At 40.8% G+C, this 23,624-nt stretch overlaps 1 protein-coding gene across 3 annotated transcripts in view; it reads right to left on the reverse strand.

Annotated features, from left to right (window-relative positions):
* Window positions 1–21,472, reverse strand: part of ZRSR2 (zinc finger CCCH-type, RNA binding motif and serine/arginine rich 2) — a 29,071-nt gene extending 7,599 nt beyond the window's left edge. Inside the window, exons 1-11 of one of the 3 annotated variants that reach the window (XM_032775294.2) lie at window positions 21,372–21,472; window positions 19,246–19,325; window positions 18,669–18,744; window positions 17,848–17,956; window positions 14,819–14,905; window positions 11,507–11,545; window positions 9,545–9,660; window positions 6,597–6,810; window positions 2,712–2,767; window positions 2,321–2,430; window positions 910–1,393 (exon numbers count right to left, since the gene is read on the reverse strand). In XM_032775294.2, coding sequence (XP_032631185.1) covers window positions 910–1,393; window positions 2,321–2,430; window positions 2,712–2,767; window positions 6,597–6,810; window positions 9,545–9,660; window positions 11,507–11,545; window positions 14,819–14,905; window positions 17,848–17,956; window positions 18,669–18,744; window positions 19,246–19,325; window positions 21,372–21,418 — 1,418 coding nt within the window. In that variant the 5' untranslated portion in view covers window positions 21,419–21,472. Of the gene's footprint in view, window positions 1–753; window positions 1,394–2,320; window positions 2,431–2,711; window positions 2,768–6,596; window positions 6,811–9,544; window positions 9,661–11,506; window positions 11,546–14,818; window positions 14,906–17,847; window positions 17,957–18,668; window positions 18,745–19,245; window positions 19,326–21,371 lie in introns of those variants that run through there. The other 2 variants (XM_032775296.2, XM_032775295.2) reach the window with 2 other exon arrangements.
* Between the last annotated feature and the right edge of the window lie 2,152 nt (window positions 21,473–23,624).

The raw sequence follows: 23,624 nt of genomic DNA on the forward strand, positions 1-23,624 counted from the left end.
AATTTAATTTTAAATGAAGCTTCTTAAACATTTTAAAAACCTTATTTACTTTACATACAACAATAGTTTAGTTATATATTATAGACTTATAGAAAGAGACCTTCTAAAAATGTTAAAAATGTATTACTGGCACGTGAAACCTTAAATTAGAGTGAATAAATGAAGACTTGGCACACCACTTTTGAAAGGTTGCCGACCCCTGGTTTATAGTATCCCTGTAGTAATCTTTAGCCCTTACTTCACTTAAAAAAAACAACCCACTTTAGATTACCATGCCTTAACATTACTGCCTTGATTTATGCCCCAGCTAACCAGCTGAACCATGCACATGATCTCTACAGCTAGCACAAGGAGCACAGTATTGAATATCAAGTGGGCTACCACTTAACCAACCACCTGTGCACTCACTCCCTCTTGGTATTTTTGTTCTCCGGGCTTGTACCTCTCCTTCTCTCAGCAGGACCACCTCTGTGCTGTTCATACATGCAGAATTGGCTCAGTGTCACTAGCAGGCGAGGCAAAGTGACATTCAGAATCTTAATTTCACCCCCATATTCTTGCTGCGCAAGAAGTGTGTGCACGCAGCAACACAGGGAGCTTTCTTCCACGGTGGGGAGAATCTGATCCCTGATCTCCAGCTGATCGTAGGATACATTCAGTTGTCTAATCCAACAGGAAGGATTTATACAAAATATTGAATTCCCATGACCCTGTGGTAAATTTAAATAATTAAATCTGTACCATCTTTCTTAGAAACTCTTAAGTTCTGCTTGGGTCATACTCATTTTAATACAACATATACCCTAATGCAGTACAACATTATTCTTGGTACATAGTCATCTACTGCACACATGGTATCTTTGGTAACACTACAGTTGCTCAAGTGGCAACTCCTCAAAGAATTCTCACTTTTTTGGGAGGGGTTCATTACTTCTTCCTCTGCTATTTGACCTCTTTTTGCCCCGACTCCTGGACCGAGAGGAGCTTCTAGTTCGGCTTCTACTACGACCACGTGTACAACTACGGCTTCTGCTGCGACTACGACCTCTCCTCTTCTTCCCTCTACTATGTGACCGCCTTCGTTCCCAACTTCTTGACCTGCTAGACCGCCGTCTTTTTTTGCTCTTGTGGCTACTTTTTTTCCTCTCTGATTCTCCATTTCTTTTGTAAGAATGATCTGGGCTGGGGCTGCTCCGTCTTCTTGACTTGCTGTAATAGTCCTCGTGATGGCCTGTTCTGTTTCTCCTTTCAGAGTTTTTAGCTGACTGATTGATCCGTTCAGGAGAAATATGTATGTCTCTATTGGCCTCCCAAAACTCATTGTGTGGATTTCTGAATACGTGCAGAAAGTTGCAGTGTTTCCCTCTTGGGCATTTCTGTCTTTCAAACAAACCTGCAACAGATATTTTTCTTTTTTAAAAAAGGTTACTGGCAATATTAGATAAAGGCAACAATTCTATTGTTTTTAATGTAATGTCAGCCATTTTAACAAAATTATGTATTTTAAAAGATTTGCTGTACTTAATCTTTTGGCTTTTTCCACTATAGATATTTATACCACGCCCATCAGCCTCATCTACAAAGGAAAAAAACACTTCAATTTTTTTCAAAGATTATACTTTAAGCTTACTCATGAGACACATCCATCCTGATATTAGTTTTAGCTTTCAAACATTCTAGTATGTCTTATGCTAAAGTGAGCTGGTAATTCTATAACTTAACTTTCCTAGTTATGTAAATTAGGCAGGATGAGTGTCAGTTAAATCTCAGGGATTTTAGGTAAAGGCATGAGTAAACCAGCCATTAATCTGCATGGACTGGCCCCTTATAGCCTAAGTGCTATCCTGGAAGTAAGAATATTCTGTTCAAGATAAATACATTTCGGACTGTAGCAAGACTGAGGTAAGAGTCAGCTAAATATAGTTAACATTGATCATAATGAAGAAGCTATGTTTAACGTTTCAGAATCAATTAGGTTGCTGGTTTTGAATGAAATACTAAAACAGACATTCTACCTATTTTACAATCATCTGTTATCCCAAAGCACTCTTCCTAAAGGTTGAGGGTGTTACTGCATCCTAACTGTGGTCAGTTTCCTAAATCCCCCCAGCAATGTCAGTTGGACACCATATATACTTCCTGCCCAAAGCTTGTGTAATCAAGTTAGTGCATGTTTTCAGTTTGTCGCCTTGCATCTCAAAGGGTTTCTGTACTGTAATTTTATGTGGATCTCTCTGATTTGAAACCTGTAAGACATCACTGCTTAATATTTCAGTTCTCTAATAAGCCTTTCAGTAATGAGAGACTTTCCCTGACATACCACATATAGCAGTTTTCCACCTTGTCACTGGGCAAAATTCACACTGAAGCTGTCGTCCTGCATACCATCGGCCATTGAATAGAGTAAGGGCTTCTTGACAGTCTCGCTCCCTTTAATTTAAAGATAAGGCAGCATGTAGCATTAGTGGGGATATCATACAATCCTTTAAATTCTGGTCTCTACCAAATCTGGACTCTTACTGCAGTGTGGGATGAATCACTTAGATAAAATAGGGTTTAAGTGACATTCAAATTTAAGTAAAATGGGAATATGGAATTAAAGCTTTTAGAACCCAACAGGAAAAAGTAAAATGGTGTTATTTGGGTACTGCTTATGATCTAGGAGTACTTAACTGTCAAGCGTCATAAAGCGTTAACTGCAAAGCACTTACGACTGGTACTGAACATACACATTTCCCCGCAGGTGAGGCTCAAAGTTGCAGCTGACCTAAGAGGAGATGAAATGTTAGATTAAGGCTTCTGAAATACTGAGAGATCCACGTAGCTCATTCCTGATGGAACTATACTCACCTCAATTTGGCTCATACTTAGAATGACAAGAACGTGAAAGTATTTTATTTATCAATTCTTCTGGCCTGGTTTTCACAAACAGGTTTAATAAAATTGAACACTTAGTTCTGATTAAATAGAAGTTTGTTTAAAATTTTTTTTTTGTGGTATGTGTGAACAACATTTAAAATGGTTTGCTTTGGTATTAAACATAGGAGTTTTCTTTTCCCCTATAGCTGACAGCGTTTAGTTGAACACACACACACACACCCCTCCTCATACTACACCTCATGCTCTGTTAATCAGGTTCTGTTTTATTCTCTAGAATGGCACCGTGGATAGGCAACACTGATGTGTCACCACATGATTAATCCTCCTGATTACATGGCATTCTGTCCAGCTGGACTGTAAGAAGGCATCACTAATATTACAAAGGCAGTCAACACCAGCTGGACTTTTAATAGCTAAAGATAGTTAGTAGTAATAAATGGTAGAAGTGCTGCTGGAGCTCCTAATGCTCATCATTAGACACAAATAGCACTTACAGGAAAGGAAAAACTGACAAGACAAAGGGGAGATTGAATAAGGAGACAGAGAAAAACAACAGAGGTGAAAAATCAGATATGAAAATATAGCCACGACACGTATTTCGTCAGACAAGCGATGCTGACACTGGAAAAGTTTGCTATTTTGGGAGGTCATGGAAGCAACAGCAAGAATGAAATCGCCAGGAGTGTAAAAAAATGTTGGGGGTCACCACCCTTTTAAATATGAGATACTCCAGCTCTGCAGTGGGCACTAAGCACTAATTCCTAATTTCACATAAAACCATCTCAATCTGACTAGGAATAAAAAGCTCAGTTTAAGATAGGAGAAAAAAGGCTATTACGCAAATAGCTCTTAAATATTTAGCCCCTGCTGCTGTTTTTTTCCCCTGTACTGTTCCAAAAAGTTGGTTTATTCCATTGAAAGTGATTTAAAAGCTCTTTTGCTGGCATGGTTTTGTTGCACAAATAAATTTTTCTAATCTTTGTGAAATTTTACATAAAGGCACATAATTTCAGATTTAATTTACTGAGCAGATGTAACTTACACAGGTTGAAAATGCTTAGGATAGGAATTTTCAGACAGATATAAGTGAAATACTTGAATACAGAGAATGTGGTATTAGCTTATTAGTAAGTAGTGATACAGCCAACATTTCTGGCTCAGACACTGTAAAATAACTCAAGCCATTAGATCTCGGGTAGGCAACCTATGGCACGTGTGCCAAAGGCGGCATGTGAGCTGATTTTCAGTGGCACTCACATTGCCCGGGTCCTGGCCACCGGTCCAGGGTACTCTGCATTTTAATTTAATTTTAAATGAAGCTTCTTAAAACATTTTGAAAACCTTATTTACTTTACGTATGACAATAGTTTAGTTATATATTATGGAATTATAAAAAGAGACCTTCGCACATGAAACTTTAAATTAGAGTGAATAAATGAAGTCTCAGCACACCACTTCTGAAAGGCTGCTGACCCCTGTATTAGATATAGAAATGCCCCACAGCAGCATAATGCAGGCAAGCTTTTACCACAGATCACGCCATTGACATGCAAGAAATAAGCCATGTGCACACTAGGAAATTTTATAAAAATACCTACCAGTGCAAATTAACTGATGGGAGCTTTAGTGTTGACAAGGCTCTTCAGCTTCAAGTGCTTACCACTATGTTAGTTAAACCTGATGAAAAGCAGGTTTAATTGCCATGGCAGTATAACTGGGATTGGCATTAGGAGCACTGAACTGGTGGGAATTTGTTTGTTGTCTTGTCTCACAATAATAATGTCAGGCATGAAATCTGAGAAGGAATTAGGTGACTCCCACATGGTTCTTTTGTAAGGGCTTGATGCAAGGTGTCAAATTCGTTCAATATTACATTCAAAGGCATAGGTGGTTGTGAACGCCTGCTCCTGAAACATCTTGCAGAGTGCATATATCTTTGTCCTGTGTCTGCTGATGTTCATTCCTATAGTATCCTTACTCTCACAATAGTGGATGTTATTTTCTGAAATCCTTTGGTATCAGAAGATCTTGTCCTTCAACCATTTATTTTAGCTAAGATTTTCCTTGATAAGGCATCAATATCCTCAGCTATTGTCATTCCAACGTGCATTTCAGATCTTCTAATTTTGGCCAGATCATCAGCTAACTCAACTCCTGTATATACTACTGTGTAATGAAATCCCATAAAAAAGTCAGTGTATTGCTTTGCTTTTTGATCCCCCAAGTCTCATTATCAACAATGCAATTCACAGCATTCAGGTGGGAATTTTGTTTTGTAATACAATTCCCAACAATGGACAGGTGTATTGTACAACAGGAGAAAAATATTTTTGGGGAAAGGAAAGGTAGAGAGTCCAACAAAAGGAAACAGAGTGGAAGGATAAAAATGGAAAACAGTCAGGACTGGTCATGAGAAGATATTTCTTTTTCTTGGAATACATCAGAATTAAGGCAGTCAGAAAAGAAAATTGTGGTTTTTTTTGGTTCAAAGGTTATAGCCAGAGTTGATTAAAGTGCTCCAGAGTTGGCCTCAGGCACAGAGACCTCTGAAGGCCTGTGGGGGGCTGCAACTTCTGGAGCTCCGCTGTCCCAAGCTCTGTGCTTGTGGGAGGCACGAGTCCCAGCCCAGCCCCATTCACTTAGGCTTCCCCAAGCCCATCCTCTGATGCAGCTGGGCAGCCACAAAAAGTGAAGTCCTCAAGATCACACAGAAGCATCTTCTTGACAGACCTAGCTCACATCACTTGGTGGAGGCAAAACTGCATCAAGACAAAGTGCCAGGCCAGCACCAGCAGGGCCGAGTGCAGGCAGCAGCACTCACCACAGAACTTGGGTGGTGAGCAGGACAAGCCTCCTGGGAAGCCTGGCCTCAACCCACATGGATCCCTGTCCCCATCCTTCTCACTGGCCTCCGCCCCCACCTGCTCACGATGAAGGGGCAGCTAGGCCAAATTTGATAGAGTTGCCCTGCAACCTGGTGCAGGAGGTCCAACGCCACTCAAACTTGCAGCAACTATAAAAACCTGGTGTTTGGTCAAAGCTGCAGTTTCTACAACAAATTCTACCATTTCTAACTGGTCATGTACTATTCAAACATTTTACTTTCATACTAGTTCTATTTGTCAAACAAATATTTTTCTGCTCTCCACCAATCCTTAGTAGCAAATTACATTTTTTAAAAGTGAATTAAACAGAAAGTGGACTGTGTTCTAAATAAATCAAGCATATAACCATTTTACTCCATTAAATTGCCATAGGCATAGCTTTTAAGGGGACAGGGGGAAGGTGAGGGACGCACTGCCATGACAGAACAGCTACCTTTACTTGGGCTAAAAGGCTTAATCCTCGGGCTAGTAGGTGGTTGGTAAAATTTTCCAGTCTTGAAAATGATCTGAGAATCTGCTGGACTGCTTGAAAGCTTACTAAGATGGAGGCTGAGAAATAAGAAGATTGTTTCAAAAGGTAATTTTATAGATATGTTGTGAGTTTGTCCCAGAATAAGTTTTGGGAGGGATTTCACCTGTAACTTGAAGAAATACAATCCTCTGTGATGACACAGAGATTAGTTTACAGGCACCATCAGAAATATGCAACTGAAATTGAGAAACTGTACATTAAACTTAGCTATGGCATATTCCACAATTGAGATTTACACTAGTCAAAACTGGCAAAGGAATAATGAGAGGTGATGATTATCACTGGGCTCATGTGCATACCTTGAACTGAATAACCTTTCCCACATTCTTGAACTCAGGCAGTACATCTTCATAGAAGTCTAAGAACTGCTGGTAGGTTTCCTCCTCACTGTATTCAAGACTTGCATCTGTATCATAGTCATCTCTTCTACACTGCTCCATCCCAAACGTAACAAACATACCTCTGATCAGAAGCGTCTGACTAGATGTTGGGTAGTTATGTTTGCGGGAACATCTATATAATTTATGGTAAAGAAAAAAACACTTCACTTTCAGCAAAGGCTACACTGCTAAAGCTGCAAACATTTGCTATTTCTAGACCCACTAACAGCTCTGAATTGCAAGAAAATATTCTAAAAAGGAGCTTCATTAGAGTAATTATGGGAATCAGCATATTTCAAGGAATAAAGCAGGTCATTCAAGACAAGTTTCCTGATAGTTTTAAAGCATCCTGCCATATACAAATGCTATCAGTGTTCACAAACACACAAAAAATCATCAGTTAGAAATTTAAAAAATGATGAAAGGAATTTATTCAAATGCTGCTATTTTGAAATATCTGTTCAATTTTTGAAGAGTCCTGCAAGACATTTTAAAGTCTTACTTCTGTAAGAGCCCCTCCTTTCTTCTCTGCAAAATTAAATAACTCTTATTGAAGTAAATGAAACTATTCCCATCCTATTGGGAAGGGGAAGAAAAATTAGGCCTCAGGTCGTGAACATCTGCAGCTATGGAAGTAACGCATTTTACAAGTGACAGCTCTGCACAGAAGTTCTATTTTAACCTACATCACATCATACTGGTGGCCATAAGTGCCCGTCAGATGCTGCAATACAGTGTTCACAATAACAGCTTGAAGCTCAGTGAGTAATCTCCCTGACTTGCTTCTGAATGAGAAGGGTTTCACTATGCTTTAAGATCTCTGCTTCAAATACTCCCCTGTTCACCCAGGTAACTCAGTCAAAAAGCTCTGTCCAAAATGTGCTAGTTCTTTCTTGGAAGCACACTTTGGAGCATAGATCTTAAATATAATGCAGTCAAACTACCACATTTATTAAAACTCTATACAAACAAACTTTATATGATAGGAAACTAAAATTGGAAAATATAGAAACCATGTTACCAAAAAGCTAGTAGGTTTGTTCATGATATAGTAATGTAGAACCCGTTTATCCAACCCTCCGTTTTCCTGCTTACTGCATTAACCAAACCACCAAGACTCCAGGACCAGAAGTGCTGCTAGCTAGTGCTGCAGCATTGCACTCTCTCATTCTCCAGATTATCCCACTTTCTAATTATCCAATCTGGCCCTGGTCCCAATTAGATCAGTTAAACGGGATTCTGTTATACTGGATCAGACCAATGGTCAATCTAGCTCAGTATCAAGTCTGACAGCGGCAAAGAGCAAATACTATAGTGAAAGGTGCAAGCCCTGTAACAGACAACTATGGAATAGGCTGTCCACAGGAAGAGAGTTTCTTCCTATCTCCAAGCAATTACTGATTGACATATACTCAGATCCTATCTACTATAAATATGTTTTCATTTTTGACACGAGTCTAACTTTGAATCCTACTAAGCTCAACTTCAACATGTAGACTTCCACTGCTTATTTATGAATTATACAAAAAGGCTTCATTTCAGGTTTAATTTTGTTTCCTTTCAATTTGATGGTACAACCTCTTCTGTTATTGCAAAATGGTAAGAGTACCCTACTGACCTTCTGTACCATTCATTTTATATATTTCATAACAGAAAAATGCCAAAGAAAGGCAACACATATGATTCAAGTCATGGGAACACATTAGGGCTTATTAAGTTTTCAGAGGCAATAAGTAAGAGATTAGAACACTTTTCGAGAAAGCACACTAAATTAAATGGACGATCTGCAATGATCATGTGTACTGTACAAATAATGAGATACTGGAAAGTCACTTGACACATCCAGTCATGCAGATGTACACTACCTTGCTTTTGTAGCTGTTTTAGGTGCAGTGTATGCAAATTAATTAAGACATCTGACTGGATATATTCTTTTGGAGCTGCACCAATAATAACAGGAAACTGATATACTCTGATGGCATAATGATCTACCACTGCAAATGCTTCTGCTGAATCAGTCAGTCAGATCAAAACTGGGACCAGACTATTAGCAGTTTGATGTTCTAATAAAAAAAAGGATAACCCAATTCTGACTGTGCACTGCTTTTACTCTCAGTTGGTATGTGAGTGATAGACAGAATCATCTCCTTTATTAGAGAAAGACATCTCTGTACTCTGAGAGGATTTATTTAGGACTTCTGAGGGTGTCTACTAATTCTTTCTGAATCCAGGGACAAATTGAAATAGGGGAGAGCTGATCTAACAGCTGATAGCAGACTGTAAGAACTGAGACAAAGCAGACAAGAGGGAAAAAACAAGCCCTATATCAACCCAGCTGCTTCACGTTGTAGCAGGAATTGAACAGCTGCACAGAATAAACATTCTGTCACACACAGCTATAAGCATTGTACCTTGCTGGAGGTAATAGTTAAGACATACAACATCAACCTATGGTTAAAACCCTCAACAAAATGCAGTCTAAATCTATAGTCTGAAAACCTCTTCAAGAGTAAAGATAACTTTCATGATTTAGCCCTTACCCTAAAAATGGGCTATTACTGGAATAAATGCTGTTAAACCAGGTTTTCTCAAAACAGGGGTCGCCGTTTGTGTAGGGAAAGCCCTGTCCACGGGTCCGGCCAATTGTGGCTCCCACTGGCTGCGGCTCGCTGCTCCGGGCCAATGGGAGCTGCTGGAAGCAGCGTGGGCCAAAGGACTGTATAACTGAGAGCACACTCCCATCCAATAAGTCTACAGGAAACCTACCAAGCAATAGTGAGGAGATAATCTGATCACAAACTTGTAAGAAATCCCAAAGGAGCTAACGCCTTTAAACCATGTTATATTCCCAACATTTGACCAGTTACCTGTCTCCAAATCTGCAGGATCCTGTTTTGATATAAAACGGGCAATTAGCTCTATCTTTCTCCGTTCCTATGTTCTCTGGGGGTTCTGGGTTATGCCAGGTAGCGCCATTTTCCAGCTGTTTAAAAACACCATTAACATATCATTACCTTAACGAGCAGAACGAGCAGAACACAGTAAAATAAATATGTAAATAAATGTGACACCAAGGAGTCAAATTCAATACTTATGAATGTTATTCAATACTTATTCAATGTTATCTCCTGTGACACTCAGATGACTTTGAACCAAGTATTTTAAATACTGCTCTGTATGATCATCCAAGTGCCTCTAGTCTAGCCAAAGATGGACAGCTCCTTCCTTGGAAACTCTACACAAAATGAACTTAAGATCACAAATGGAAATTTTCCATTTGCCAGAGTCCAGGATACATTAAGATTAAGTTTTTACAAACAATGACAGTACTCAGTCCTTACACTGGACTTACACTCTCAAAGAGAATTAGAAATATTCTTTCTTGCATTAGGGTAGCCCACCATTCTAGCACAGGGGGATCCTCGGGGAAGAGACCTACCTGACAGCAAAGCAACTCCAGGACTGGAAGAGTGTAACAGTGGCTGAAGACACTTTTGCACCCCCTTTCCTGAATTGGCCTGAAGGCTTTCTGGCAGGAACTGAGGGTTGGGTCCATTAATTTATCCTTACAACAGCCCAGTGAAGTAGGTAAACAAGTATCAATTTTTATGCAGATAGGAAAAACGAAGTACTAAACTTTAAAGTAACTTGGCTCAGGGCCACAAAAAATTCTACCAGAGCTATGACTGGGATTAAAACTCAGGAATTCCCCATTTCTAGTTCTGTACTCAAGCCACTGGCCTGGGACTCCTAAAATGCAGTATGAGATTACCAAATTGCAAATGTTTGTTGACTAGAAGAAAAGTTGGAAGCACCCTTAAAAAGGTGAATGTTACCCATTTTACTAAGCAAAGCAGTTTGGAAAAGTGTTGAAGTAGCACTTCTCATGTCAAATAAACGGAAAGCTATGATTAGGTACAGTTGGCACTTCTACTGGTGATAGCACCATTTGGGAGGGGGCAGGAGCAGAATGCTATTTGTGGCTTCAGCAGTGGTAGAACTCATTAACTGAAACCTTGTATCTTTCAATTTCAAACTCCAATACACTACATTGTCCCTTTGTTTCTCTCCCAGCAGTGTCAAAGGTGTATTTAGAGCCCTAGACAGTAAAAACAAACAAACAAACAAAAACAATCAAAGCAGTATTCCATCCAGATTTTGTCAATTAGAAGTTAAGTTCCCTTGCTCAGTCTAAATATAATTGAGAAACCAACACTATTCCAATGTGGCTAATAGCAATCAACTCTGAAATGGGTAACTATAATTAAGTTTACTTTTCAGATAGGTGCAAGAGTTTATTCAGTGCAAGAACCTTTAGTAACCTTCACTGCCAGGGTGAGATAAAATGAGTTGTCTTCTTTTAAATAAATGGAGATACTGAATTCAGGCACTGACATCTAATTTAAGAACATTCTGCAGATTTTAATACTTTTCACCAATTCAAGATCTGCACTCTTCCAGGTACCCAAGTGGTTCCCTCTTTATTTCAGAATCAGTACTCTCTCCTGCTGCAGTGCTTTTATTCAAAGAAAACATACCATCATATCAAGTCTTCAGTGGTCCAGAAAGCAAAGTCATTTTAGACCTGGCTCTCCTGAACAGCCACAAGCATGCACAGCTACACTTCTACCAAGTAGCCACAAATGTGCTTCATTATATGTTCCAGATAGTAAATACATTGTTTATGGCTAATGGAAACCATTACATATTAAATTATACAAGGCCATTAGCTTCTCTTCAGAAGAGATGAATATTATTCCAGAAGACAAAAGTCAGATGGTAGTCAATAGTCATCTTTCAGTTCTTTACTGAAAAGAGACTGAACATACCTGACTTTCAGCTTGATCCAGCATCTTCTGCACAGCTTCCTATAAATGGTGCAAACACAGGACTAGTGAAAACCCTGAAGGGACGTAACTCATCTGGTTTCTTTAGTTAAGAACCTAATTTGCAACATTTAATGACTATAAACTCTAAAGGAGTGTGGTGGTTTGTTTTTAAAAACACTGAAAATTTATTTTTTGCTTTGCAGTAAGTCAGACGGCCCATAATGTTGTTAAAGGATACATCTGAGAAGACTTCAATGTAGATGAGTGTTTTCTAATATCTAAATGCTAGAGCACTTCACAAAGTTACTTTTGAAACTAGTAGTTTTCTTTCTCTACTTTTGCTGCCACCTAACTATATGTTACTTTGCACACCTAAACATATCTGTGGCACTAATACTCTGCTTGTTAAGTAGGCATAAATATAAAATTGAATTCAGGACAAGCCAAGAGAAGTGACCACTTAAGTTTAAAATGCATTTTTAATATTAATAAGTTAGCTTTGGATTTTCCTAGTCATAGGTCTCTTTGCATACTCACTGCCCATTCAGTAACATCTATAGCAAAAGTTCTGGAATTTATTTTAGCTCTGATGTTCTCAACCTTTTTTATGGACTGAACCACGTATTAATAATGAATGGCTCATGGACCCAACTACCCTCCCAGTCACAATCATGGGGACCACTTCCCTTCCGAGTGTTGATCATATATAGTTCCTGGGCAATTACAGCAATCGTTTACATTGAAGAGCAATTTTAGGAGAGCATGTAATGTATTTATATTGATTTTAATGCAATTTAGCAGCTGAAATAAGATGCAGAGTCAGCACCATTTGACCACGTAATTGTCTGTGGACCACCACCAGGTGACCATGAAGAATTCAGGAACCAGTTTTAGCTAACAATTCACAAATTTCCGCTGGCCAGAAGCAACAAATATGCACTCCCTTTAGTTTAAGCATGACATTTATTCTGTCAGCTTGGTAGTGCTTTTCTACACTGTCTACTGGATTCCAGGAATTCACAACTAACACCTTATTTCTACCAATCTCTTCTCCTTTAGTTCTCATTTTAATCTTTCTATTGTTTTCTCTTCTCTCCATTTCAGTCCATCCCACCATGTTTGAGGTTCTCCTCATACCTTCATCTTGGTTTGGACATCTAGAATCATACACAGAAGACATACATCATAGCAACTTTCTGTTAAGTGGAGGGAGAGGGGGAGTGGTGGATGGAACTGCTTTTGCAGCCAGACAGCACAATATTCCCAGCTCCTGTTTGCCCAGGGAATGAGAGACATCATTCTGCCCCAGCTGGACAAGTGCTGACTGCTGAACCAAGTCCAACCACTCTTTCCTTCCTTTACAGTCTCCACTCTTTCATTCCATTTGGATCAGTCTTCTATCCTCCTAGTCTACTGTCCACTTCTACCATACACCCCCATTTTACTTTATCTAGATCAGTGATTCTCAAACTTTTGTGCTGGTGACCTCTTTCACACAGAAAGCCTCTGAGTGCGACTCCTCTTATAAGTTAAGAACACTTTAAAATATATTTAACATCATTATAAATGTTAGATGCAAAGCAGGGTCTGGAATGGGGGCTGATAGCTTGCGACTCCCTGTGTAATAACCTCATGACCCCATGAGGGGTCCTGACCCCCCGCTTGAGAACCCCTGATCTAGATGATCATATCTGTGTCTTGGTGGCTGCCGCCACCCATATCACTTCCTCAGTAGTTCCAGAAAGAGAGACTGACAATTCCTGTCAGTGTTACTCTTTTGCTTCTACTGGAGAAGTACAGTAACTCCTCACTTAAAGTCATCCTGGTTAACATTTTGTTATTACGTTGCTGATCTATTAAAGAACATACTCGTTAAAGTTGTGCAATGTTCCATTATAAGGTTGTTTGGCTTGCCCCGCTCTGCCTACCCGACCAGCGTGCCTGCGGGGAACGAGGTTGGGGCACAGAGGCTTGCAGCACAGAGGCTTGCCCTGCTCCACCCGGGGAGTGGGCAAGCCTCCATGTCCCAACCTCCGATAGGAGCGCCAGCTGGGCAGAGCAGGGCATGCCTCCTCACCCCGGCCCTCCTATGCCCCTGCCTCAACCAAGCTTCACAATCATTGGTGAGTACGGTATTAAATTGTTTGTTGAAAATTATTTTAAAACGTATACGGTATATGTATATAATGTCTTTTGTCTGGCGAAAAAAACTTCGCTGGAACCTAACCTCACTCTCCCTCCACACATGTACAATAATTCTAATGGGGAAATTGGATTAGTTTAAAGTAACATTTTTCAGGAACATAGTTACAACGTTAAGCAAGGAGTTAATGTATTATGTACAGTAGCCTCAGTGCTATCTTCCATATTAAAAGCAGGAGGGAAAACTACTTGTTCTCCCTCCTCTCCTGCTGCAGCTACTTGAAGATGGCAGTGGGCTGAATCACATCTTTGTTTCTGGTGAAGCAGGTCTAAATGAAACTGAGTAGGATCAGATCAGTTTTCATCTCTTGCTGCTCTGGAGAAGTTGAAATGAGATGGATGAACTCCAGAAAGTTGTGATCATCCTTTCCCTGATGACAGCAATGGGTCAACCTGACTTTGGACCTTTGTAGGAGGAAATCAAGGAAGACAGCTACAATCTCTCCAAATTCTAAGCAGACAGCTACAATCTCTCTAAATTCTAAGCAGATACTCTACCAAATAACTTTTTTTGGTTAAATTAATTATACAGCTGTTAACACTTTTCAATATTGTGTTCTTCCCCACCCAACAAGTTATGAAAAAGATACATCCTGATGAATGAGTCAGGTAAAGAGGACCTGTAAAATCTTTTGAGTAAGAACACTGTTAAGGAACAGCAGCAATGTAATTCCAGATCAATGTAAGGAACTTTTTAAAAATGATTACATTAAGGTTGCTCAGCTGTCTGATAGGGAAAACATACAATACTATGTTAAGAGTTATCTTTAATGTGTCACATGTTAAGTGCACATGAGAGAACGGGTGCCAGCAATATACCTTCATATTTCCCCAATGCAAATAATTACAGGGGAAGTGTAATACAAGAAGCCATATGTTGCTTCACAGACTGAAGGACTGAGGCTATTTTTGTTTAATTTTTATCCCCAATATAAGGCTTCATTAAAATAAAATACAGAGGGTCTATTTCCAGGTCTCAGAAAAACACCCATCAATTATTTCCATTCCCCATTTTCTAATGCTAATAAACAGATGCATAAAGTCAAGACTGTTACATCTGGTACTGTAAGAGGATATGCAGTGTGTTTATCCTCCTAGTGCAGGCATCACCTCTCTTTCTCTCTTCTCCTGTTGCTTCTGCTCCTCCTCTTCTCTCTCCTTCCTTTGCTGTTCTTCCCATTCTTCTTTTATCTTTCTCTTTATGAGAAAAAAGATAAACTGTTCATTTTTCTTGGTAAGTGATTAAAAGAACATTCTTTCAAAAATACAATACATATACATATATACGTGAATGAGAAAACTATAGGTAAATCCAAAACCATCACCTAGGGTGGACTCATTTATATCAAAGCAACTTAAGTTGTCGATTTTAATTATTTTTTAAATCACCAAGCAATAAACCCCGATTTAAATCTTTAATTTTAATCCTGTTTTGCATTTATACGTCTTAATTATTTTCCTAAAGAAGTGTTGATTCTCATTGTTTGGTAACCATTATAACTTGTTGATTTGCAACTATATGTAGCCTTTCCACTAAATTTGGTACTTTTTGCAAACCAGGATACACAATATATATCTATATACATTTAAGCAATTACACAGCTTAACTTACATTTATTTAGATTCTTAATATTTACATTTTTTATGTGGTAAAAAAATCGTAAGTGATGCATTTCTTATTTACTAGATAATTTTGTACCTGCAATCTGTGTCAAGCTTTATTTGGATGGATACTTGAATTCAGTTAAACATGCACAAAGACAGTATTTAAAAATTTTTGTTATTAAATAACACTATCAGCAATGCACTGGATACATAACAAAAAGGTTAATTAAAACATGTTTTATATTTAAACTGATTTGTTAAACAAAGGAAACAATCTGTAAAGATTTCAGAGTGGTAGCCGTGTTAGTCTGTATCAGCAAAAACAACGAGGAGTCCTTGTGGCACCTTAGAGACTAACAAATTTATTAGGGTATAAGCTTTGGGCATAAGCTTTTTTGGGCTAAATCCCACTTCATCAGATGCATGGAGTGAAAAATACAGTGAGCAGTATAAATATTACAGCCCATGAAAACATGGGAGATGCCTTACCAAGTGGAGGGTCAGTGCTAAGGAGGCCAATTCAATTAAGGTGGAATTGGCCTATTCTCAACAGTTGACAAGAAAGGGTGAATACCAAAGGAGGAAAAGAGTGAACTGAACTGATCACCAAGTCCTTCAAGATTTTAGAACTAGTCGATCTTATCCTCTCACACTGAGACTGGTATAAGAAAATATGCTTTTTCAACTCCCCATTGGTTTCATAACTCTGAATGAACTACAATAATGTAATTGAATTTGCTGAATAAACTGAGATGAAAACAATATTGTCTATGCATCTGCAGAAGAGCTACTGCTATCAAAAGCTGGCTCAATGCTTCAGCAAACTCTGATTCCAGGTGCTCAGCCAGTGACTTCCACCAGTTCACTGGTTGACTTTCTTCAAAACTTGGCAGCAAGCATGCATTGCTTAAATATTTTTATTTAATGTAAATTATTTTAATAGATTATAATAAAACTAGTATGATGGGTCATTCCATATTCTTTATGAAAATATGCTTATGATATGAATGTGACATAACTGAAATATACTTTATGCACGATGGCTCATGTAAGATATTATTGGAAAAGGTTATTTACTGAATGTGATTATCCAATTTGTATGCCTGTATGAGTTCTGTATCTGAAGTTAGGAATATTGACTATGTATCTGTATTTCAACTATGCTATTTTGGGTGATGCCCCAGCTAATACTTCAGGTACAACAATGAAAAAGCCAGACAGAGCTGATGGCCCATCAGCAAGAGACAACAGACAACTGTAAAAGAGCTTAGTCTTGCTATGAACATGTGGGTCAGCCTGTGAAGAACAGTTTCAGGGGCCCTACTGAGGCATGTGACCATGTCACCTGATACTGGAACCCATCCTGAATTCTGTACTTTTTCAGGAGAAGCTGGGGGGGGGGGGGGGGCAAACTAGGAAACAAAGGACTCCCGCCTTATGCAAATCCTATTTAAGGGTGGGGAGTGAGGTAAGCCAGTTCATCAGTTCTCCCCTGCTACCCCACCCAAGATGGAAACAACTAAGGCTGAACTCAGGGAAAGAACTGGACCCAGGCTGGAAGGGCATCTGACCTATGAAGAAGATTATTAGAACCATATTTAGGGTGAGAACTTACATGTAACCAGTTTCTTTAGTGTATTAAGCTTAGTTTATGTGCTCTGTTTTATTTTCTTAGTAATCTGCCTTGTTCTATCTGCTACCTCCTTAACTACTTAAAATATACCTGTTACAGTTAATAAATTTATTTCTGTTTTACAATATAATCCAGTTTATGTGATTTCATAAGGTGGGGGGGTGGGGAGTTGTGCAGACCCTCCTCCACATTAAGGGAAGAAGCAAATTTCATATAATTTTGGGTTTGTACTCCAGCAGGGGGAGGGGGAAGGGCGGATGACACACACGACGGAAAGACGGGTGAACATCTGAATAATGTGGCAAGTCCCTTAAGCTGAGCCTTCCCAGAGCAGATTTCTGTCTCTCTGTGCAGCTGGGTGTGGCCCTGCAGGTGTGCTGGGTTGGAAAAGGCTGGGGAAACTAGCCCAGCAAGACCAGGTAAAAGGGGGCCCAAGCTGGCAGAATAATCTGATTCAGTGATGTCCCAGCACACCAGGTGACATCCCAGGGAGTCCAACCCATCACAAATAGGCCTTAACATATTTCATATTGTCATTTCAAATTTAAATTTTAAGTCAGCACAATTTGTAACAATAAACCTGTATTTATTTATTTTTTAAATCTGATTTTTAATTAAAAAAAAAATTGAGTTTTATCCATCCTGCCATCAACCATGCTATATGTTGTAACCTTTCCAGAATTGAGTTTTTAGATTTATGTCAAGGGTGGCCAGAACATTGGATAGATATCCTTTGGTGAGGAATGATTTGTATGTTTTTTAAGATCAAAACTGAAAAAAATAAACATACTAGACTTCTAAGCGTTGTGTAGCTGCTACACAACAGAAAGACATTAATATTTTTTCCCCAAATGATGGGCAGTATATTACAATTAAACACTGTTCTCAATTAATACTTCACCTCCTCTTCCTCCTGAAGTCTTCTCATGGCCTCTTCCTTTTCCTTCTTGAGTCTGAAGTCCTCTTGAGCCTTTTCTTCTCTCAGCAACCATTCCTCATGTAGTTTTTGCCTACCAATAAAATCAGATGCTACTTAGCAAGAGAAGTCCAGTGTTCACCAGAAATTTGTAGACATACTTTTGTTTATATTTCAGATCCCACGGTTGCAGGCTTATTAAACATAGTTATAACTACTTAACACAGCAAGATATTACAATTCTTTTTCCGTAACATTACATTTCCGCCAAAAGGTGCTTATTCATGTTCTTTTGATACCAAAGTGCCATTTTGATTTTGGAAAAATGTAGAATTGAACAGAGTTTTAGAGAGTTATACTTCCGTTTTTATTCTGTTGCCAGATTACGAGTTTCTTGGGATATGGTTCCAAACAGATCAACATTAATTCTGGACAGGACTAGAACTGATATGTTCAGCCATATGTTTGCAGACTATAATAGTCAGCCATATGTTTGTTGGTTATCTTTGGAGCTAAAACCAGGCAAAATACACCAATTTAAATTTTCCAATTTAGTGATTTTTGGATAAATTGTTGCATACGTTATGGATACAAGGAAGCCCAGTTTATCTGAAATTGCTGAGCACGGGAAACTCAGTTGGATCCAGTTAATTTTTCAGAAAAATTTGACTGTACACTATATAATTTGGATAAAAATAGATTTTGATTTACAAAATATAATTGAGAGATTTCAACATGAAATTAAATAAAAGACTAAACGACAATTTTTCAACTGCAGATATTATTTTAAACTCTAGATTATTTACCTTTCAGCCTCAAGTTGTTTTTCCTCTTCTTCCAGTTCCTCCTCTTCAGACAGTGGTTCACTTTTTTCTGTGATTTCTGAGGAAAAAGTAACATATCCCTGTACATATAGCTAAATATAGCTTTTCTTCTGGGCTTCACCACTATATATAACAGAAATGCTATAATATAAACCTTCAAACTAGGGCTACATTAGTTTTGTTTTTTTTAATTAGTAAACATCAAAAATGCCATTTCTTCACAGATGTTCATGTGTTAGTGTACATGCTTTCCTTTACTCTTGTAGATTTAAATTTACAATTCATTTAAAAATCTTTAAGAACCTTCAAAAATATTTAGTACACATTGTTTTAAGTCATCTGACACTGTATGTGGGTAATAATACACTACATGCTCAGATCGCCTAAAGGAAATTTCTATTTTATAAATCTCATTCTTCTGGAGCATTATTAAAATTGTGTCTTCTGGTCCTTCAGATACTGTGGCTCACATTTTAATGTTACTTTCCTTTTCTTTATGACAAGAAAACATTACTGGTACAGCCTTATAAAGTAGCAACAAAAAAGATTTATCTATTACCTGAATCTCTTAATTTGGCAAGTGCTTGTCTCTTTTTCTTTCGTTTTTCTTTCTTCAGAATAGCTTTGTATTTTTTATGGCTAAAGAGGGTAAAGTACATCACTTGTATTATGAAAGGTCATCAGCACATTTTTGTTGCATAGTTAAAAATTTCAAGTTTGTCATCAACACAGAAGTCATAAAATCAAATATACTAAATAACACCAAATATTCACAGAAGCAGTATTTCTATACAAGTTTCAGACATTAGTTTAAATTAAAGCACCAAAACTTGTCATTAGAACTCTGTCTGGCCAGTAGTAATAATTAAGGCTACATTTTAGTCACAGTATTTTAGTAAAAGTCATGGACAGGTCACATGCAGTAAACAAAAATTCACAGCCCCTGACTTGTACTGTAGATCCCTGATTAAATCTTTAAATATACTGTTTTAAATTTTCCAATTTAGTCATTTTGGATAAATTGTTGCATATGTTATGGATACAAGAAAGGATTAAATATTGGAGGGGAGCACTCAGTGGTGCGGGGGGTGGGGGAACACAGGGGCACCCACAGGTCCTCAGAGGGGGAGGGGGACTGGGACCTGCACTGGTGCTAGGGGAAAGTGGGGGTTGGCAGGGCTGGCAGGCTCCCTACCCAGCTCTGCGCTGCACCGGAAGTGGCAACATCCCACAGCTGCTAGGGAGACGTGTGGTCACGTAGTTCTGCATGCTGCCTCCTTCCCAAACACTGGCTCCGCAGCTCCCATTGGCTGAGAACCATAGCTAATCGGAACCATAGCCAGTGGGAGTTGTGGAGGTGGCGTGTGTAGATGGAGGCAGTGCACACAGTCCTCTGACTGCGCCTCCCCCTAGGAGCCAAAGGATGTTGCTGCTTCTGGGGAATCCCCCAGAGGTAAGCGCTGCCCAGGGCCCTCACCCCTCCTGTGCCCCAAATCCCAGTCCCCAACCCAAACTTCTGCTGGTGGTGGTGAGGGGAGGGGCAGTAACCTAAGACTACCCCAGCAGCGGCCTGCCCCTACAGAAGTCACAGAGATCACAGAATCTGTGACAAACTCGCAGCCTTTATAATAATCATAGTTGGGCTAAAAAAAATGAGCACCTCAAGCTCTCTGCTGCTTTTGACATGATAATGCTGATCGCACACACTTTATCACATTCTTTTTTGGCTTATGACATGGGGGAGATGAGGCTGGCACTGACAGTTTTTGACTCCACCTTCTTCCCCTTATTTTCACATCTCCCAGATTATTCCTCAGGCATCTCTTATGGTAGGTCCTCTTCTTCCTCTCTTCTGTTGTCTGTGGGGCCCTTAACACTCTGTACTTGCCCTCTTCCCCCTCTAAATATTGTCTAGGTGTATAAATACTACAGATAATTCTCAGAGCTACCTTTCCAATTCTAATTTCTAGCCAATAGTACATCTCAGTCTGCCTCTGACAGCTCTGCATCAATGTAGCTCTCCATCAAGGTAAATTTGCTGCAGCCAAAACTGAACTCATGATAACCTTTTTCTGAAAGCCTCCCCCCTTCTACAATTTCCTGCCACTGTTACCACTATCTCCAGCCCTGCTCTCATTCAGGCCTGCAATGGGGCCTTGTGGAGAGAGAGAAAAAATCATCTTTGACTTCTAGTATTAGAGGAGTAGCCGTGTTCGTCTGGATCTGTCAAAGCAGCAAAGACTCTTGTGGCACCTTATAGACTAACAGACGTTTTGGAGCATGAGCTTTTGGTAAGATGGTCTGGAACTACATGCTTCTACACGAAAGCTCATGCTCCAAAACGTCTGTTAGTCTACAACGTGCCACAGGATTCCTTGCTATCTTTGACTTCTGTCTTTCTTGCCCCAAATATTCAGGCAGGATCCCGAAGTGTTGCTGCTGCTTCATCCCTCATAACACATCTGCGGGGGGAGGGGCGCTAACTGCACGACACAGACGAGACAGGCGCAGAGCGTCGTGTTTATGTTGCTGCCGACCCTGCCGGCGGGGGGCGACTCCCAGGCCACGGTTGTTGCTAACGGCAGCGCGGGGGGTGGGATCTCCCGCCGGCATCGGGGAGCGGCCCCCTGTGGCGCCAGCGTCAGGCAGGGAGAGGGGGCGTCACAGCAGCGCGCCCAGACTCACCCCAACTTTTCCGGAGCCGCCGCGGGGAGCAACATGGAAGCCGCCATGTTGTGTAGGGACGAGGGATGTCACGTGATACGAAATCGGAAGAGGATAAAGCGGCGCCTTCCTTCCGTTTCCCGGGGTCGGGCGGAAGCAGGGACTGGTGAGGAAAGTGACGCACGCACAGAGACAGACGTGCGCATGCGGAGGGGTAGCCTTGGTTCCATACGCACGCTGGGTCGCGAGCTGCGGGGCGCCTGGGCGGCGGGCTGGGGCGGAGCTGTGCTGTGCTGGCGCGCGCTCCTCTTTCCTCGGGGACCCATAAGCTGCTCGGCGTGTCACAAAGGGCCAGAAATACCCCTGGGGAGCGGGTGGCCGTGCGGGCACAGGCCGGTCTGAAGGGCTGTGAGGTCATGGCACATCATGGCCACTGGCCCTCACCCTTCTCTTTGCCCAGACTGTTGGCTCCCTGCAGTCACGCGTGCCCGCTCCTCCGCCCCGTCCCGTACGCGCAGGCAGCGCTGGAGCAAGCCGGGAGGTGGCAGCTGCTGGTGCCCTGACTCATGGGCTGGGGGGCTCCGCTTTGTAGATTCTTAGACTCTAGGACTGGAAGGGACCTCGAGAGGTCATCGAGTCCAGTCCCCTGCCCTCATGGTAGGACGAAATACTGTCTAGACCATCCCTGATAGACATTTATCTAACCTACTCTTAAATATCTCCAGAGATGGAGATTCCACAACCTCCCTAGGCAATTTATTCCAGTGTTTAATGACCCTGACACTTAGGAACTTTTTCCTAATGTCCAACCTAAATCTCCCTTGCTGCAGTTTAAAACCATTGCTGCGTGTTCTATGATTAGAGGCTAAGGTAACAATTTTCTCCCTCCTCTGATGATACCCTTTAGATACCTGAAAATGCTATCATGTCCCTCTCAGTCTTCTCTTTTCCAGACTACAAACCCAATTTCAGCGCTTCCTTTGTAGGTCATAGTTTCAAGACCTTTAATCATTCTTGTTGCTCTTCTCTGGACCTTGTCCAGTTCTCCACATCTTTCTTGAAAATGCAGTGCCCGAAGGACAGTACTCCGTTGAGGCCTAACAGCACAGAGTAGAGCGGAGAAGAATGACTTCTCGTATTTGTTACAACACACCTGTTAATTGCATCCCAATCACGTTTGCTTTTGCAACAGTGTCACACTGTTACTCAATTTGTTGTGGTCACTAGATCTCTTATGCCATATCCTTCCTAGTCAGTCTTTCCGGTCTGTATGTGTGAAACTGATTGTTCTTTCTTAAGTGGGCACAGGATTTGGGGGGGGGCAGCAATTTGCGGGGGGGGGTCCTTCCGCGCTCCGGGTCTTTGGCGGCAATTCTGCAGCAGGTCCTTCACTCAATCCGGGACTCGCTGCTGAAGTGCCCCGAAGACTGGGAGCGTGGAAGGATCCCCCGCTGCCAAATTGTTGCTGACCGGGAGCGCTGAAGGACCCCAGCTTAGGGCGCCAAAAACCCTGGCGCCACTCCGGGGCCAGGGCCGAGGTGCGGAAAACAGGCCGAGCTAAGGGCAGTGCGCTGCAGCCATTGTTGTGTCGACAGAAGGTGACTTGTTTGTGCCCAGCGCCTGTGGCTGCATATTTTGCACAGCATGAGCTCAAAACTCTGTGTGTGTGATGGGGGCACTGGGGTCTCTGTCCAGATTACTGCCTTGCATCTGTGCGTGGCTGAATTCTGGTCATTGTCTACTCAGTGTGTACTTCCCGCTTCAGTGCCTGGCTATACCTGGTGGTGGTTCTTGCCGGTGCTAACAACTCTTACCCCACATTCTCTCACACACACAAGAGGAGGGTTTCCACACCCAGAACATTTCCAGCAGGGCATCCTCTCTGTCCAAAATATCTCAGAGGAATTCTGTAGTGCTGGACAGGTGTGCTCTGTACAGAATGGCAGACACTGCATTTGAAGTGGCTCTCCAGGTTAGGGGGGAAAGAGGTGACATTTATTGGTAAGACAGTCTGGAACTACATGCTTCTACACAAGTCTGAGTGCAGGATCTGGGCATGTGCAGGAAATCCAGAGCTTGGAATGGAGCCTGGTCAGGATGCTTGAAAGCTTCTATGGCTGCTGCATTTTTCCTCCTTGGAATGGATGGTTTATACTGAGGTTGTGGTTTTCTAAATATTAGCTAAATAGCATTGAAAGAAAGGAGGCAAAGCAAGAGATGCTGCCTGTGTGTGTGTTTTGTTATAATTATGGCACTAGCTACACCTTTGTCCCT

The sequence above is a fragment of the Chelonoidis abingdonii genome, chromosome 1 (assembly GCF_003597395.2).
Source record: "Chelonoidis abingdonii isolate Lonesome George chromosome 1, CheloAbing_2.0, whole genome shotgun sequence".
Classification (NCBI taxonomy): domain Eukaryota; kingdom Metazoa; phylum Chordata; order Testudines; family Testudinidae; genus Chelonoidis; species Chelonoidis abingdonii.